This window comes from Hemitrygon akajei, chromosome 10 (genome assembly GCF_048418815.1).
Source record: "Hemitrygon akajei chromosome 10, sHemAka1.3, whole genome shotgun sequence".
NCBI lineage: Eukaryota > Metazoa > Chordata > Chondrichthyes > Myliobatiformes > Dasyatidae > Hemitrygon > Hemitrygon akajei.
Genome location: NC_133133.1, coordinates 73,793,102 through 73,809,350, shown reverse-complemented (window position 1 = coordinate 73,809,350; position 16,249 = coordinate 73,793,102). Strand labels below are relative to the sequence as shown.

General features: G+C 43.5%; 2 protein-coding genes across 7 annotated transcripts in view; one reads left to right on the top strand and one right to left on the bottom strand.

Annotated features, from left to right (window-relative positions):
* The window catches only part of nup62l (nucleoporin 62 like), a 32,779-nt gene extending 26,260 nt beyond the window's left edge, over nucleotides 1-6,519 (bottom strand). The window contains exons 1-3 of one of the 2 annotated variants that reach the window (XM_073058479.1): nucleotides 6,365-6,519; nucleotides 4,037-4,334; nucleotides 1,591-2,033 (exon numbers count right to left, since the gene is read on the bottom strand). In XM_073058479.1, the coding sequence (XP_072914580.1) occupies nucleotides 1,591-2,033; nucleotides 4,037-4,326 (733 nt within the window). In that variant the 5' untranslated portion in view covers nucleotides 4,327-4,334; nucleotides 6,365-6,519. The remainder of the gene's footprint in view (nucleotides 1-1,590; nucleotides 2,034-4,036; nucleotides 4,335-6,364) is intronic. The other variant, XM_073058480.1, reaches the window with a different exon arrangement.
* A 163-nt stretch (nucleotides 6,520-6,682) lies between these two features.
* The window catches only part of dnaaf6 (dynein axonemal assembly factor 6), an 88,500-nt gene continuing 78,933 nt past the window's right edge, over nucleotides 6,683-16,249 (top strand). For 2 of the 5 annotated variants that reach the window (XM_073058478.1, XM_073058474.1), the window contains exons 1-2: nucleotides 6,683-6,764; nucleotides 9,765-9,881. In XM_073058478.1, the coding sequence (XP_072914579.1) occupies nucleotides 9,792-9,881 (90 nt within the window). In that variant the 5' untranslated portion in view covers nucleotides 6,683-6,764; nucleotides 9,765-9,791. Of the gene's footprint in view, nucleotides 6,765-6,829; nucleotides 6,897-6,976; nucleotides 7,093-9,764; nucleotides 9,882-16,249 lie in introns of those variants that run through there. The other 3 variants (XM_073058477.1, XM_073058475.1, XM_073058476.1) reach the window with 3 other exon arrangements.

Genomic DNA, 16,249 nt, shown 5'->3' with positions numbered 1-16,249 from the left:
GTCGCACCCAACCTGAGTGGAAAAAGCCTGCTTACATTTATCCTATCTATCTGTCTCATAATTTTGTATATCCATATCAAATCTCCCCTCAATTTTCTGCGTTCCAAGGAATAAAGTCCTCACCTATTCAGTTCAGTTCCAGTTTATTGTCATTTAGAAACCACAAATGCAACGCAGTTAAAAAATGAGACAACATTCCTCCAGAATGATATCACAAAAGGACAAGACAAAACAGATTGCAACAGAAAATCCACATAATGTTTGGTAATCCCCAAATCGAGAGTCCGGAGAGGCTGCTACGTATCAATATTGCGCTACCATCTTAGCGCGTTCCCCGGAAAGGAGCTCCAAACCCACCAGACAAAACAAGACTACCCAGACACACCAAGTCAGGAGACCAACTCTACCATCCAACAAACCAAAAACTAAAACTACAAGACCTACACAAAAACCACATAATTACATATAGTTGTAGTTAACATATAGTTACAACAGTGCAGACAATACCATAATTGACAAAAAAACAGACCATGGGCACAGTAAAAATAGTCCAAAGCTGTTAAAAGACTATAAATTCGAAAGAAACCACCACACAGTTTCCACAAGTCCTCAGGGTCCCGATAGATTCGTCATCCCACGCAGGCGGCAGAAGGGAATACTCCCGCTATGGACTTCAAAGGCGCTGCCGGACTCAGCCTCACAGATGCAGCACACAATGAAAGCTCCGTCAGACCCAGCCTCACAGATGCAGCACACAGTGAAAGCGCCCCGACTGCATCGGACTCCAAGTCCGTCGAACCTCCGAGCCTCCGACCATCCCTTCCGGCACAGCATCTCTGAGCACCATCCTTTGCTGAGCGCACTACGATGCCCCCACCAACGCGACCCCGAGGACTGGGGGCCTGTTTTTCTCAGCAGAGACCCAGACCTCACAACAGCAGCAGCAACGAAGAAGGCCTTCCTGCAGATTTCCAGATCTCCGTGCTCCCACGTCCATTTTTCATCAGATTAGGATTTTGCATGGCACCCCGCTTAACAAATAACAGATATCAACTCCGGAGAGGCCGCTGCAAACTGCGCTGCGCCGCCATCCAATCTTTCCCTATAACTGAGTTCATCCATTCCCAGCCACATCTTTGTAAATTTTCCCTGTACTCTTTCTACCTGGTTTACATCTTTCCTGTACATAGGTGACTAAATCTTAACACAATACTCCAAATTAGGCCACATCAACGTTATCAAATTCAACATAACATCTCACATCCTGTACTCAATACTTTGATTTATGAAGGCCAATGTGCCAAAACATTTCTTTATGACCCAATCTACCTGTGACACCAGTTTCAATAAATTATTGACCTATATTCTCAGACCCCTTTGCTCTATAGGACTTCTCAGCGCCCTATCGTTCACTGTTTAAGACCCACCCTGGTCGAAGCACAACACCTCGCACTTGTCCGCATTAAATTCCATCTGCCATTTTGCAGCCCATTTTTCTAGTTGGTACAGATCCCACTGCAAGCTCTGATAGTCTTTTTGATAAGGACTCATGTACACTGCCAGGAGTACGCTTACTGAAATAAAACCCACCTGTTGTAGGTGCTCCAAGAGAGACTGGTGCTGCTGGCTTAGGGGCTGCTGTAGTACTTGCTGGAGTTCCAAACCTGAACCCACCGAGTGCTGGTGTTGTGTTGGTTGCAAAGCCAAATCCCCCTGCTGTGGTTGTCTGGGTTGAAGCCACTGGAGTAGTGGTAAATCCAAATCCAGTGGAAGCTGTTGTCTGGGCTGTGGCTGTGGAGCAAGCAACAGCACCAAATCCCACGGTAGCTGGCTGAGCTGAGACGTTGCCAAAATTGAAGCCGGTTGGAGCCAAGGTCTGGGAAGCCGGTCCGGAGGATAGCGAGAAGGCAGAGGTGGTGGCAGTGCCGGTAGAGGTGGCTGCAACTGCAGCACTTGTGGATGGTGTGCAACCAAAAAAGCCAGAGGCTGGTTGGGTTGTTGCAATGCCAAATGATAAATTTGTTTTATTCATTCTGTGGAGAAAACACAAGTTTAGATGAGAAGGAAGATTTGCATGTTTACTTCACATGACCACATAAGTTTCCAAAGGACCTCACTCAACAAACTGTTGTAATATAGGAAATGAGAGCATCGATCTACGGCAGAAATCTGATGACTATCAAAATTTAAATGGTGTTAGCATCCAAGGGATAAATAATGACCAGTACGTTGATGAAAACAATGTTGCTCTTTGAAAAGTACCGTGAGATCATTTCCTCTGCACAGAAGTCTCAGCTATGTCGAATTGCCCAGGTAGATAGATAGATAGATAGATAGATACTTTATTCATCCAAATGGGGAAATCAGGTTTACCCCATGTCTCACCCAAATCAGCATCGCACTCAGTGCACAGGTGATCAGCTGGAGTTATAAAGTGCAACTTTAAAATGAACTTCAGACCCAGACAAGAAATGTTAATAATTCACTCACGGTTGACAAGCTTAAGCAGATACAACCAGGCAGTATTACAACTGGACCAATCCAAGCTTTCATGTTTGCTGTTGTGTGCTGGGGCAGTAGGCTGAGGGTAGCAGACACCAACAGAATCAACAAACTCATTCGTAAGGCCAGTGATGTTGTGGGGGTGGAACTAGACTCTCTGACGGTGGTGTCTGAAAAGAGAATGCTGTCCAAGTTGCATGCCATCTTGGACAATGACTCCCATCCACTCCATGATGTACTGGTTAGGCACAGGAGTACATTCAGCCAGAGACTCATTCCATCGAGATGCAACACTGAGCGTCATAGGAAGTCATTCCTGCCTGTGGCCATCAAACTTTACAACTCCTCCCTCGGAGTGTCAGACACCCTGAGCCAATAGGCTGGTCCTGGACTTATTTCCACTTGGCATGACTAACTTATTATTATTTAATTATTTATGATTTTATATTGCTATATTTCTTCACTATTCTTGGTTGGTGCAGCTGTAACGAAACCCAATTTCCCTCGGGATCAATAAAGTATGTCTGTCTGTCACACTCTGCCAGATCTATTACAAAATCAATGCAGTAACAGTATATGAGCTGAGTGGCACAACCCTTTCAAGATATCATCAGCCAAACAATCCATCTTGTTCCCCCACATTCAACCCCTCCTGCTCCATCTCCCTGAATTCAATCTATGCCCAAGCTATCTCTGTATCCACAACACCCTTATCTGACTCTATTTCCCACTAGTGGCATATATGAGAGACCAGAGTATACTCAAAATGAGTACAACTACAGGTGCTCAAATCTTGCAATTAAAACAGAAAACACTGGGAAAATGCAGTCGGTTAAGTAGTGTCTGTGGAATGAGATACCAGTCCAGATCAGGAACGCTTCCTCAGAATTTGGGGAAGAGTTGTAAGGGGGGAGGATTCTATTTTAAAGCAGAACTCGGGGAAGGATTGAAATGCTTGACAAACAACACGATGAAGATTCCTGAAACGCGAGAGCTGACCATGAGGAAGGCAATTCATCCCATGGCTCCATCCCTTGTAACCAGAGGTAATGCAACACCGTTTTTCTTTCCATCATTTAGGAGCCCAAAGATATCATTCCAGGTGAAAGTGATTCTTTTGCACTCCTCTCAATCTACTGTACTGCATTCAATGTTCACAACATGGTCTCCTCTATGTTGAAATTCTCAATCCCACTCTGACCTGTCTGCTTGTAGCCTCTTCCACAGCCACAGTGAGGCTCAATGCAAACTGGAGGAATAACATCTTATTTTTGGTCTGGGCACATTGCAATCTTCTAAAGTGAACAATGAATTGCTCTCTCGTCATATCACAATAATAACCCTCCTCCCACTCTGCTTTCAAAACTGACACTCTTCTACTCTCCCCCAGTTCTGAGAAAGGGTTCCTGACCCCAAACATTGACTAATTTCCCTTTCCAAAGATGCTGCCTGAATGACTGAGTTCTTTCAGCATTTCTGTTTCTTGGTTCCGAGTACACTAAAGATTGATGCAGTGTCCAATAGTGTAACATACCCGAGTAAGAAGTTTCCGCCTGTGGTGGTTGTTGCTGGTTGTGCTGGAAAGCTAAAACCAGAGGATGAAGTTGCCGCTGCATTTGGCGTAGCGAATGAGAACATATTGGCATTTGGGGCCGAGGTGGTGGCAGCCGCCGTGGCTGCTGCCTGCTGAGCTGTTGAAAAGCCGAGGCTGCCTTGAGAACCTCCAGCATTGGTGCCAAAGGAAAATCCACCTGTGCCACCTGCAGTAGTCTTCTGCGTTGCAAATGTGAAGCTTCCAGATGGGTTTGTGAAATTAAAGGTCATTTTGAAACCTGAAGGAATAGACAGATAAAGCAATGAAATCCAGATCAGATAAGTTTCCTTCTTTGCACTTTTGAAACAAGAGGACAGATAGTACGGTGCTCACGAGCCAAATCTCAGATGTTCTCCACAAGCCTCAACAACAAAAACCAGTTTCTTTCCAACCAAAGCCGGCCTCTCTTTCCTCTACAATGCATCTCATCCTGATACGCACTTCACAATTCGTGGTCCACATTGGATTCTGCATTGCCTCCACTTCCTTGCCTCTAGTTCCGAACTGACAGTCACAGCTTGCTGATTTGCTGCCTCACAACTCTGGCTTAACAGTAACCATGGGTGCAGTCTATGTAGAATTTGCATGCTTTTCCTGTGCCTAGTTGACATTTTTTCTGGGTGCTCTAGCTTCCTCCAAAGATGTGCAGACTAATCAGTGACTAGAAATTGCCCGTTTGGGTGAGTGGAGACTCTGGAGGGGCCTGATGGGAAATGCAAGACTAAAATTGGGATTAGTATAAATAGGTGGTTGATGGCCACATGCTGTCTCAGTGGGCCAAAGAATATGTTTATTATATTACTTTATGAAGTGGTTGCCAGTGACTAAACAATCTGATCTACTTGGAAAGAGATCCAAATGTGAAAAGAGGAAAAACATGAGTTTAATATATTAATTTGAAACAATCTTGGCTTAGACATGAAGATACAGAATCATTTTTGGTGGGAATATGAAATAACAAGAGAGAAAAAATAATTCAAACTGGGAAAATCTGCAGATGCTGGAGAGCCAAGCAAAACACATAAAATGCTGGAGGAACTCAGTAGGCAAGGCAGCATCTATGGAAAAGAGTAAACAGCTGATGTTTTGGTCAGAGACCCTTCATCAGGACTGAAAAAGATGAGAAGTCAGAACAAGAAGGTGGGAGGAGGGGAGGTGGAAGTACAAGGTGGCAGGTGATAGGTGAAACTGGGAGAAGGGGAGGAAATAAAAGTAAAGAGCTGGGAAGTTGATTGGTAAAGAAGGTAAAGGGCTGGAGAAGGGGGGATCTAATAGGAGAGAGTAGAAGACCATGAAAAAAAGGAAAGGTCAAGGAGCACCAGTGGGAGGTGATGGGCAGGTAAGGAGATAAGGTGACAGAGGGAAATGGTGAGGGTGAAGGGGTGGGCATTAACAGAAGTTCGAGAAATCGACGTTCATGTCATCAGGTTGGAGGCTACCGCAGTTGTATAAGGTGGTCTCAGTGCAGCAGTAGAGGAAGCCACATACTGACATATCGGAATGGGAAGTAGAATTGAAATGTGTGGCCACTGGGAGATCCCCCTTTTTCTGGCAGATGGAGGATAGGTGCTCAGTAAAGTGGTCTCCCAATCTATGTCAGGTCTCATCAATATACAGGAGGCCACACTGAGAGCACAGGACACAGTATATGACTGTTTGAAGAAAAAATAATTGTTTGAAGTACCTTATCATTAGAGGATCATTTCACGACATAGTTCACTGAACTGCTGAATCACCATCCCTACAGCCTGTGTACATCCTGATTTCTGGTGCTGAATGTTTGAAGTCGGCACATTCTCCCGATTTTGACATGGATTTCCTTCCACATCTCAATGGTGTGCAGGTTAATGTGCCACTGTCAAATTTCCCCATAATGCGTGGGCAGCACTGATCGGAATATGTACAGTAGATTAAAGGGAAAATGATGCCTGAAGAACCAGTTCTGTATTTAGATCTACCCCAGGGACGCCGTCTATACATATTTAACGTCAGGATCGACAGACTGGACAGGGAAATCGTTCTAAACATCGATGTACCACCCCACATCAAAGGTCCCAGAGACCGGATAGCTCCTTCGCATCAACCCCGGATCTGGATCAGGCCTCCCCTCCCCCTCCTTCGCTCGTCCTACCGAACCAAGGCCTCATTTCTCCAGCAACTACCCCCCCCCCCCCCACACCCCCGGAAGACCAGGGACTCAGTCCCCTCCAGCCTGGCGCTTCCTCTTCCTCCTCCCGAGGCGCTCCCTCTCCCGCTCCCTCCATTCACCTCGAGCTTCTGTTCGCCTCCTTCCATCCGGGTCCTACTACCATGCGTCAGCGCGCGACGCAAAGTCCCAGAGGGCAGCCCCGATGAGCGCCCGTATGTATTTCAGGTCATTTAAAATGTCGTGGAATGCAACATTTGAGGAATTACATGATTATAATTACAACGAATGTTAATATTCCTCTCGACCCAGCGGAAGGCATGGTTATTTTCGGCCGGGAGGGGCACAGCCCAGACCAGGGAATGTCGCAGATAGAGGTGCTCACTATTGGTCAAAAGCGTCGAGATTCCAATACGCGATTGGTTGCTTCAACTGTCTGTCAACATCCTTTCCCAGTTCGCTTGTGTACTGTTGTCATGGAGACTGCGCTGAGCCTGGAGACGAGTAAGGAACCTGGAGAGGGTGAGCCCTGGGGATAGGGCGATGTGCGGGTGAAGATGAGGGAAGGGAGGAGAGAGGGCGAGGAAGGGAGGGGAGGCAGGGATCAGGAGGAAGTGGGTACCGGAGTGGATGGTCCAAGAGTTGGTGAGAGTGGTGAGTGAACCGGGAAGGAGGCGACGGGAGATGGGAGGGAAGGGTCAGGGATGTCAGGGAGACGAGAGGGGTGAACGTTGGAGGAGCTTGGGCAAGGGCAAGTGGATGAGAGGTATTAGGAGATGTAGAATTGGTCAGGGGAGAGCAGGAGAAGTGAAGAGCTACAGATGAAGCGGGATCTATTGAAGTGCCTGAGGTATAAACTATAGATAAATAATTTGGTACTAAGACAATATAATTGCATACAATACCGAGCAAGGAAATTAGTCCCAGTGATTATGCTGCACGTGTGCTTCACCTTATCTTTACTGGTCTGTTTCTATGACATAACCCTGGTCAGACCCCACTTGGAGTACTGTGCTTTGTTCTGGTCGCCTCACTACAGGAAGGATGTGGCAGCCATAGAAAGGGTGTAGAGGAGATTTACAAGGATGTTGCCTGGATTGGGGAGCATGCCTTATGTGAGTAGGTTGAGTGAACTCAGTCTTTTCTCCTTGGAGCGAAGGAGGATGAGAGGTGACCTGATAGAGGTGTACAAGGTGATGAGAGGTATTGATTGTGTGGATAGTCAGAGGCTTTTTCCCAGGGCTGAAATGGTTGCCACAACAGGGCACAGGTTTAAGGTGCTGGGGAGTAGGTACAGAGGAGATGTCAGGGGTAGGTTTTTACTCACAGAGTGCATGGAATGGGCTGCCAGCAACGGTGGTAGAGGTGGATACGATAGGGTCTTTTAAGAGGATTTTAGATAGGTACATGGAGCTTAGAAAAATAGACGGCTATAGGTAAGCCTAGTAATTTCTGAGGTAGGGACATGTTCAGCACAACTTTGTGGGCTGAAGGGCCTGTAGGCTTTTTATGTTTCTATAACCCACTATCTTCTTTCTCATACGTTCATCCAGGCTGCCCTTAAATTTACAGTTTTACATTCTCACTGAAAAACAAAATGCTGGAAACACTCAGTGGGTCTGGCAGCATCGGTGGAAAGATAAAAGAGCCAAGAGTTCATACCATCAAAAGATGCTGCCTGACCTGCTGAGTGTTACTAGCATTTTATAATTTTGTTTCAGATTCACAGCATCTCCATTTTTTGATTTTCATCCATGTTTACACTACTCTATGGTGCATACAAATTCCTTCTGAATTTCCCATTGGTTTATTGATGATGATCTTATATTGTTGGCCTCAAGTAATACTCCTCTCCACATATGGAAACATTTTCTCTGCAATTACTCTGTTAAAACAGTTCATATCAAATATATCCTCAGATATCTTCTTGAGATATTAAGATCCCCACTTCAGCATTTCTATCCTTTCCTCAGATGTATATGCTTACATTTCTTATGTCATTATAAATCTCTGCACCTTCTCTTTTGTCTCTGCATTCTCATCAGGACTGGAATGTGACGTTGATACATGTTTGCATTTATAAAATTATAGAGAGATACAGCAAAAAACATCTATTCCACACTAACCACCAGCCATCGATTTACCCTAACCCTATATTAATCCCATTCTCCCTACATTCTAGCAACTTTCAAGTATTTACCATTCACCTACATTTTAGGGGCAAATTTATTGGCCACTTAACCCACCGACTTGCACATCTTTGGGATGTGGGGCGGGGGGGTGGGGGGAAACTGGAGCACCTTGAGTAAATCTCACATGGTCGCAGGACAGAACATGCAAATTCCACACAGGTCAAGATTAATGCCAGGTGTCTGTCACTGTCAAGCAGAATTATAATCAGAATCATAGTTAGGTTTAACTTCACTGGCTTATGTCATGTAATTTGTCATTTTGCACCAACAGTACAATGCAATACATAATAAAAAAACTATAAATTACAATAAGATATATATACTGTAAATAAATTTAAATTTAGTAAGTAGAGCAAAAATGGTGAGGCAGTGTACATGGTTTCAATGTTCATTCAGAAATCTAATAGCGGTCGTGAAGTAACAGTTCTTGAAACAATGAGTATATGTCTTCAAGCTCCTGTACCACCTCCTTGACATTATCAATGAGACAATGGCATGTGCTGTGTGTTGGGGGACCTTAATCTTGGATGTTGCCTTTTTGAGGCATTGTTTTGTGGAGATGGCCTCAATGCTGGTGCCCATAATGGAGCTGGCTAAATTTACCACGTTCTGCAGCTTTTTCTGATCCTGTGCAGTGGCCCCTCCATACCCACTGGTGATGCAACCAGTTAGAATGCTCCACACGGTACATCTGTAGAAATTTGTGAGAGTCTTTAATGAGTATCAAATCTCCTCGTACTCCTAATGAAATATAGCAGCTCTACTTCTCATTGTCTTTTCATTTTCCTTGCCAATCTGTGGCTCAACCTTGGGATATAATAGCAGATCATTTAAAGATCATAATATGATAAAGCAGAATACATATTCCGTACACTGAATAGGAAAGAATGTTCACACCGTGAAAGCAGTTCAGGGAAGGGTTAAAGCCTAGATTCAATTGAATTTAGAAGACTGAAAATCTTATTGACGATTCTAAGGGAATTATATAAGGTCAATGCTGAAAGGGTTTTTCTTCTTGGAGGGATCTAGATCTGGACATCTAGTTTCTGAATATGTTATCAGTCATTTAAAAAAGAAATTAGGAGGAATTTCTTCTTTCAGGCAGTTTCAAATCTTTGGAATTTTTTACATTAAAAAGCTAATAAGGCTAAGCTATTCAGTGTTTGATAGATTATTGCTCAGCAAGGAAATCAAAGTTATGTAGAATGACCAGAAAGAAGGATCTGAAATCAAGAACCAATCTTACTGAATGGTGGAGCTGATTTGAGGGGCAGCCTGGTCTACTCCTGCTCCTATTTCTCAAATTCGTATGCATTTGTACTCCAAACAGGGACGTTAAGATCAGCACGGTACCAGAATGGATTTCTCGTTTTCTGTTAACCAACTGCAAGCTTTGTCAAATCTACTTACTCCTGCAGAACAAGAGGAAGAAGACCTGGAAGAACAGGTAAGTTTCAATAGTGTCAGAAACTCAGGTTAGTAGACAGATCTAGGGATCTGTGTTTTCTTAAAATTTAGAATTTGAACTTTGTTTCCACCTTTCAAAAGGCAGGGGTTTGTCAAACTTTACATTATGTGATTTGAAACCAGGATCTAACAGTTTACAAGACCCCCGTGCCCCCATAAATCACACTGAAAAGTGTATAATTTATTTGATAGTATATAATGCCAATTTGATACCTCTTAATTTTTTGTTATAATGAAACACCTCATTGCAAAACTTAAAAAATGAAGCTTTTGATGGTTGCCATTCAATCCAAAAACCTTTTTAATTATATAGATAGATAGATACTTTATTCATCCCCATGGGGAAATTCAACATTTTTTCCAATGTCCCATACACTTGTTTTAGCAAAACGAATTACATAAATTACTCAGTAAAAATATGATATGCATTTAAATCACTCTTAATCTAACATTGATATTGATCTAATATTGATCTAAATATGCATCTAACACTTTGTCTCACTGGGCCCTTCAATATTTCAAGAAATACAAATATGAGACATGTAATACCTACAAGTGTAACAAGTAAAACCTGCAAACTCTCTTGTTTCAATCCTACATGAAAGGTAAATCTCAGATCATACTGCAATACCTGCCTAGACTCTATAGTCAGGTGAGGAATAGGCCTGAAGATCTAGAGATACTTTGTTTTTCTTCCTGTAACATCTTTATTAGCATTATTCTTTCTCAACTCAAATAATTTCCTAAAAGTTCTGTTCAGACCTCCTAAATGACATTTAGTCTAGTTTCCCTGTCTCCCTGTGTAGGTTATGATAGAACATGAAGCATAACTATAATAAGGTTACAAAATTTTGGCAATGTTGTAGACCTTTTCCCCACAACACCTTCCAGGTTCCACCACCCACGTGACTAGGGCAATTTATAGTGAGACCACAGGGAGGAAACCCACACAGTCATAGGGAGGACATGCAAGCTCCACACGGACAGCACTTGAGGTCAGAAATTAATTTGGATACGTGTTGCTGCAAGACAGCAGTTCTAATAGCAGTGCCACAGTGCCAGCCACACAAAGTATCTAAGTAAACTCTCATCACATGGGCAAGATAAGGATCAGAAACCAGTGGGCTTTAGACAGCAGAAGATACTAAACAATGAAAGGTAGAGGCTACAGATTGAGCTTATTTAGTTTAGTTTTGTTTCAAGAACTCAGGTTAATCAAGAGTGGGGGAAGAGGGAAAAGTGTACATTAAGAAGAGAAGACTGGGAAGAATCTGTACCTTCAGCAAATGGGAAAAAAAGTGGGGAGAATTTTTGTCTTCAGAAGAGTATGGTGGTGGAAAGCCTGTGCATTCAGCAAAGGGGAAAAAGTTTATAACCTCCAAGTAGGGGATGTGTGGTAGGAAAATGAATCATCAAAATAAAGAGCATTAGCACATTCGGAGGGTCAGCACATAGATAGAGAGAGAAATAAGGTATAGCAAATAGATTTTAGGGAGTTAGACAGAAATTTGCATAGCAGGACCTCCAGGGTAGTAATCTCAGGGTTTGCCACAGAGTAGTGAAATTAGGAACAAAAAGACAGAACAGGTAAATGTATGGCTAAGGAGCTATCGGACAGAGCAGGGATCCAGAAGTTTGGGTAATTGAAATTTCTTCTGGGGCAGGGATGACCTGTAATGGCACCTTATACTACCTTAAATGGAAGGGCTGCAACATCCTGTCAGCATGATTTGCCAGTGCTACTCAGCAGGTTTAAACTAATGACACAAGTGTGTGGGAGCCATATGGTAGTGTAGTAGGAGGGGAGAGAGAAAGATATATACTGTACTAAATGGAGCAGATAAGTTAAGTAGGCACAGGAGAGGAAGGGCTGTAAGTTTAACTGCAATTATTTTATTGCAAGGAGTCTTGCATGTAGCATAGATGGGATTATGATATTGTGGCAATCATGGGAATGTGGCCGAGAGGAGGACGGGACTGGCAGCACTATTATCCCCAGTAAAGTATGTTCAGCTGTGACACAGCTGGTGTTGGCATGTGGCCAAGTGGTTAAGACTTTGGGCTGGCAATCTGAAGGTCGTTAGTTCGAGCCTCAGCCAAGGCAGTGTGTGTGTCCTTGAGCAAGGCACTTAACCACACACTGCTCCTGCACGTCTATAGCCCAGTGGCGGCGGTTGGCGTAGTATGAACAAGACAAGACAAGACAAAAGAGGAGGAGGTGTTGCACTGCTGATCAGGAAGGGCATTAGGGTAGTACTGAGAGAGTAAGTCCTCTAGGATCAGCAAGGGAAACTATGAATTTAGAACATTGAAGTTGTATAAGATGATGCTGAGGCCTAATTTGGAGTATTGTGTCCAGTTTCGGTCACCTACCTACTGGAAAGATGTAAACAAGGTTAAAAGAGTACAGAGAAAAATTATAAGGATATTGCCAGAACTCAAGGACCTGAGTTAAAGGGAAGATTGAGTAGGTTAGGACTTTGTTCTTTGTAGCATAGGAGAATGAAGAAAGATTTGATAGAGGGATATAAAATTTTGAGGGTTAGAGACAGAGTAAGCAGGCTTTTTCCACTGAGGTTGGGTGAGACAAGAACTAGCGGTCACGAGTTAACAGTGAAAGGTAAAATGTTTAATGGATACTGTCACGTACCCCGTGACCGGGTTACCAAACCAGCAGAAATGGAATGATACGTTGGAGTCTGGTGGTACTGTAACTAAAGGTGTTTATTAGTAAACTAAGTAATACAGTACTATAAAATGCAAATATACATATAAAACAGGTTAGCAATGATAAATACAGAAGTGTAGGAATAAGAATCAAAACCAAGTTCTGTCGTAGTCTAGGGATAAATGAATAGTCTTAAGATAATGCAGAGTTCAGTTCAGTTCAGTTTAAGTCGAGGTAGTTGCTGTTGTAACGTTGGAGAGAGAGAGAGAGTGAGCGAGATGTGAGCTGCCTCACCAGGCAAACCTTCCATTGTCTTTTTATTCCATTGTACTGATACGGTCATTCGGTTATGACCCCTCCATTCTCGGCTAGACCGTTCTTCCATGGTGGACTCATCACTCTGGCATGAGTGGACACACACACAAGCCCCCACCGGTCCTGCCATCACACTGTGAGCTTTGTGACCGATCTCCCGATTCGGTCCTCCAAGCCCCCACCTTCCTGTGGGTGCACAACACTCTTGCAGTGTCTCATGGCATGTCTGCCGGTGTCTCAACAGACCCGTCTTTTATCTCCCCTGACAAAGTATCAGCCATCCATCAACTGATCATGTCTATGTCCATCAAACTGGCCACTCCCTCCTGTCTCAGCAGGCACCTGGCATCACTCTGCTGTGTCAGCAGAGATCCCCACAAACAGGCCAAATGTCCTTGATGTTAAAGTCAACAATTAGCGAAGAAGCCATAATACTAAATCATCCATTTTAATCCTTGTCTCTCTGTCTCCCATCTGCAACAGGATGCCTCCTCCCCCCTTCATCTCTCTCTCTCGTTAGCAGCATAGTTCACAGGAGGGTCAACTCTGGACCCCATCTCCAACTGGTTTTCTCATCACACATAAAACCCCCACCCTTAAAAGAACTTTTACTGGGGGGGGGGGGAAATTCAATAGTAAGGCACAATACAGAGTCTAATATAATACAGAAGTAGTCATTCACTAACAGAGTAACACAGATATACTTTCAAATCTAACATGTAGATAAACAATCAGCAATTACATTGTCAGTCCCCTTTACATGTTGTATTTTAATATCAAATTCTTGTAACACCAGACTCCAACTTAATAACCGTCTATGTTTATTCTTCATGTTAGTCAAAAATACCAATGGGTTGTGATCAGTATAAACTATCAATGGCTTCTGTGCCGGACAAATATAAACCTCAAAATGCTGTAACGTCAGAATAAGTGACAGTAATTCTTTTTCTACAGTGGAATAATTTCTCTGGTGCACATTGAACTTCCTAGAGAAATAAGCCACTGGGTGTTCAATTTTGTCCTCAGCTCTCTGCAGTAGGACTGCCCCTGCAGCCTCGTCACTTGTGTCAGTTGCCAGGGAGAAGGGTTTCAAAAAGTCAGGTGCTTTTAACACAGGGTGGTAACATAGTATAGTATTCAGCCTCTCAAAGGCTTCTTGGCAAGGATTGCTCCACACAAACTTTTCGTTCTTTTGCAAGAGCGTTGTAAGAGGGAGGGCAATATCCGCAAAGTTCTTACAAAACTTCCGATAGTACCCCACCATTCCCAGAAACATTCTCAGTGCCCTCTTATCAGTCGGGACAGGAACTTCAGAAATAGCTTGTACCTTAGCTTGTACCAGAGCCAGCTGCCCCAGACCTACCACATACCCCAGATATGTGACAGTAGCGTGGCTGAACTCACTTTCAGTGAGGTTCAGTGTGAGATTGGCCTCAGACAGCCATTTAAACAGTTTTTCTACCAGCTTGCTTTCCTCCAAGGTCACTCTGTAGGGATGCTGCCTAATAGCCTGGCCTGAATTTACAATGACATCATGCATTGCACACGTGCACAGTCTTAGAATATCAGGGAATATACTTGTCAGTTAAGCTCTTCAGTTGTTTTTGCTGCTTTGACTGCAAATGTTGAATTTTTCCATCAATATTTTCCAAAATATCAGACTTTCTGAGTCTTGTGAAAACTACAGGGTGTTCAGTAAAATGAATGGGTACTCCAGTACTAGACACGACAATCTCCTCCGTTGTCATAACAGTACTCACTGGTGCAGGGTAGGAGTCATAATAACCCTTAATCACATTTTCATTCTGGTCTGACCATTGCTCTCTCAGTAAGGTCAAAGATGATACAATATGCTTAGCTCTCAACTCTTTAACTATCCCCTGGAATGTTCTTGATGTAAAGTTACTACCCTGGACAGATTGGATTCCTTTGGGTAAACCTACCAGTGTAGAAAATTTTATAAGGGCTTTTACCACAGTCTGGGCCTTGATGTTCCAGAGGGGCACCATTCCATGGAACCTAGACACAGTATACATGATGGTTAACAGACACTCGTAGCCAGCTGCAGTCTTTGGCAATGGGCCCACACTATGACCCTGGAAGATGGTTCACCAAGAACATGTATCGGCCTAAGTGGTACTGCTAGGATCGCCTGATTAGGTTTTCCTGCACCCTGACAGGTATGACAAGCCCTGCGCAAGTTCACAACATCCTTCCAGTAGAATTCCTTCTCACTTCCATTTACTGTCTTTTCCACTTCAAAATGTCCACCGAAAGGCATATTATAAGCCATGTTTAAAATTCCAGCCCTGTAAACTTTCAGGACCACCACTTGATGTTCAATCGCCGAATCCTCATCTGCAAACTCAGTAGGTGGTCTCCACCTCCTCATCAGTACCCCATCTTTCAGGTAATATCCTGCTGACCTTCTCCGAACCTCCTCTTTTGTGAGAGCTGACTCCTTTAACACAGTAATTTCAGAATCTCTACCTTGCTCTGCTATAAATTCATCCTTTGACAAAGACAAGCCTTTCTCATCCTCCTTACTCTCCAAATCCTGCTGTAACATGGAAGATAGAAAAGTCTCTGACAAACTTCCATAAATTAAACTCCTGTCTCTGCTAACTGCGCCAGTATCTGTGTGTGGGTTGCCAGCCATGAGCTTGCTTGTTAGCCGTTCCGCTGACTTAATTTCACCCTGGATAGGTGCCAATTTAATGTTTACCAAGCTCAACACCATCACTAAACTTATGAAAACCATGTTTACATTCTGGAAATTCCCATGTAAACCATCTAATCTGTTTCTTCGACTTTTACTTCGATTCGTCCCCATCGTAACCCCGACATGTGGTCTCTCAAAACCAAAACAATCCTTTTTTTCTACATTGTCATTTTGAACAACAGTTCTCCGACCTTGGAGTGGTTTACTTTCAACTTCTGAAATAGAGTTTAACAAGCGGACACGTTCTTCAACAGACCACTGTCCAGCAAGCAGGGTCAAAGGTCGTGAAATCAGTCCAAATTTCTCCAGTTCTTTATTTAAAAATCCAGACACAGCTCCTTCCTCACTATTGTCCATTAAATTCACTTCACCAGCTTTCATCTCATCACTAACTTTTAGAACACCTTCTAACACAAGTGACTGAGAATCCTCACTTTCCACTGGCACCAAGGTTAACCCTTCATTCACCGTATCAAGTCCATCAGACACAAAAAAACTGCATTCCTTCTCAACCAAGTCAGACACCTCAGACCTTAACTGAGTTTCACCACAAGGTTCAGTACCCTATGCATTCACAGGTACTTCAACAACCTGCACACAGGCAAATGGGACATCTGCCTCTTCTAGGCTTTCAATACCAGTC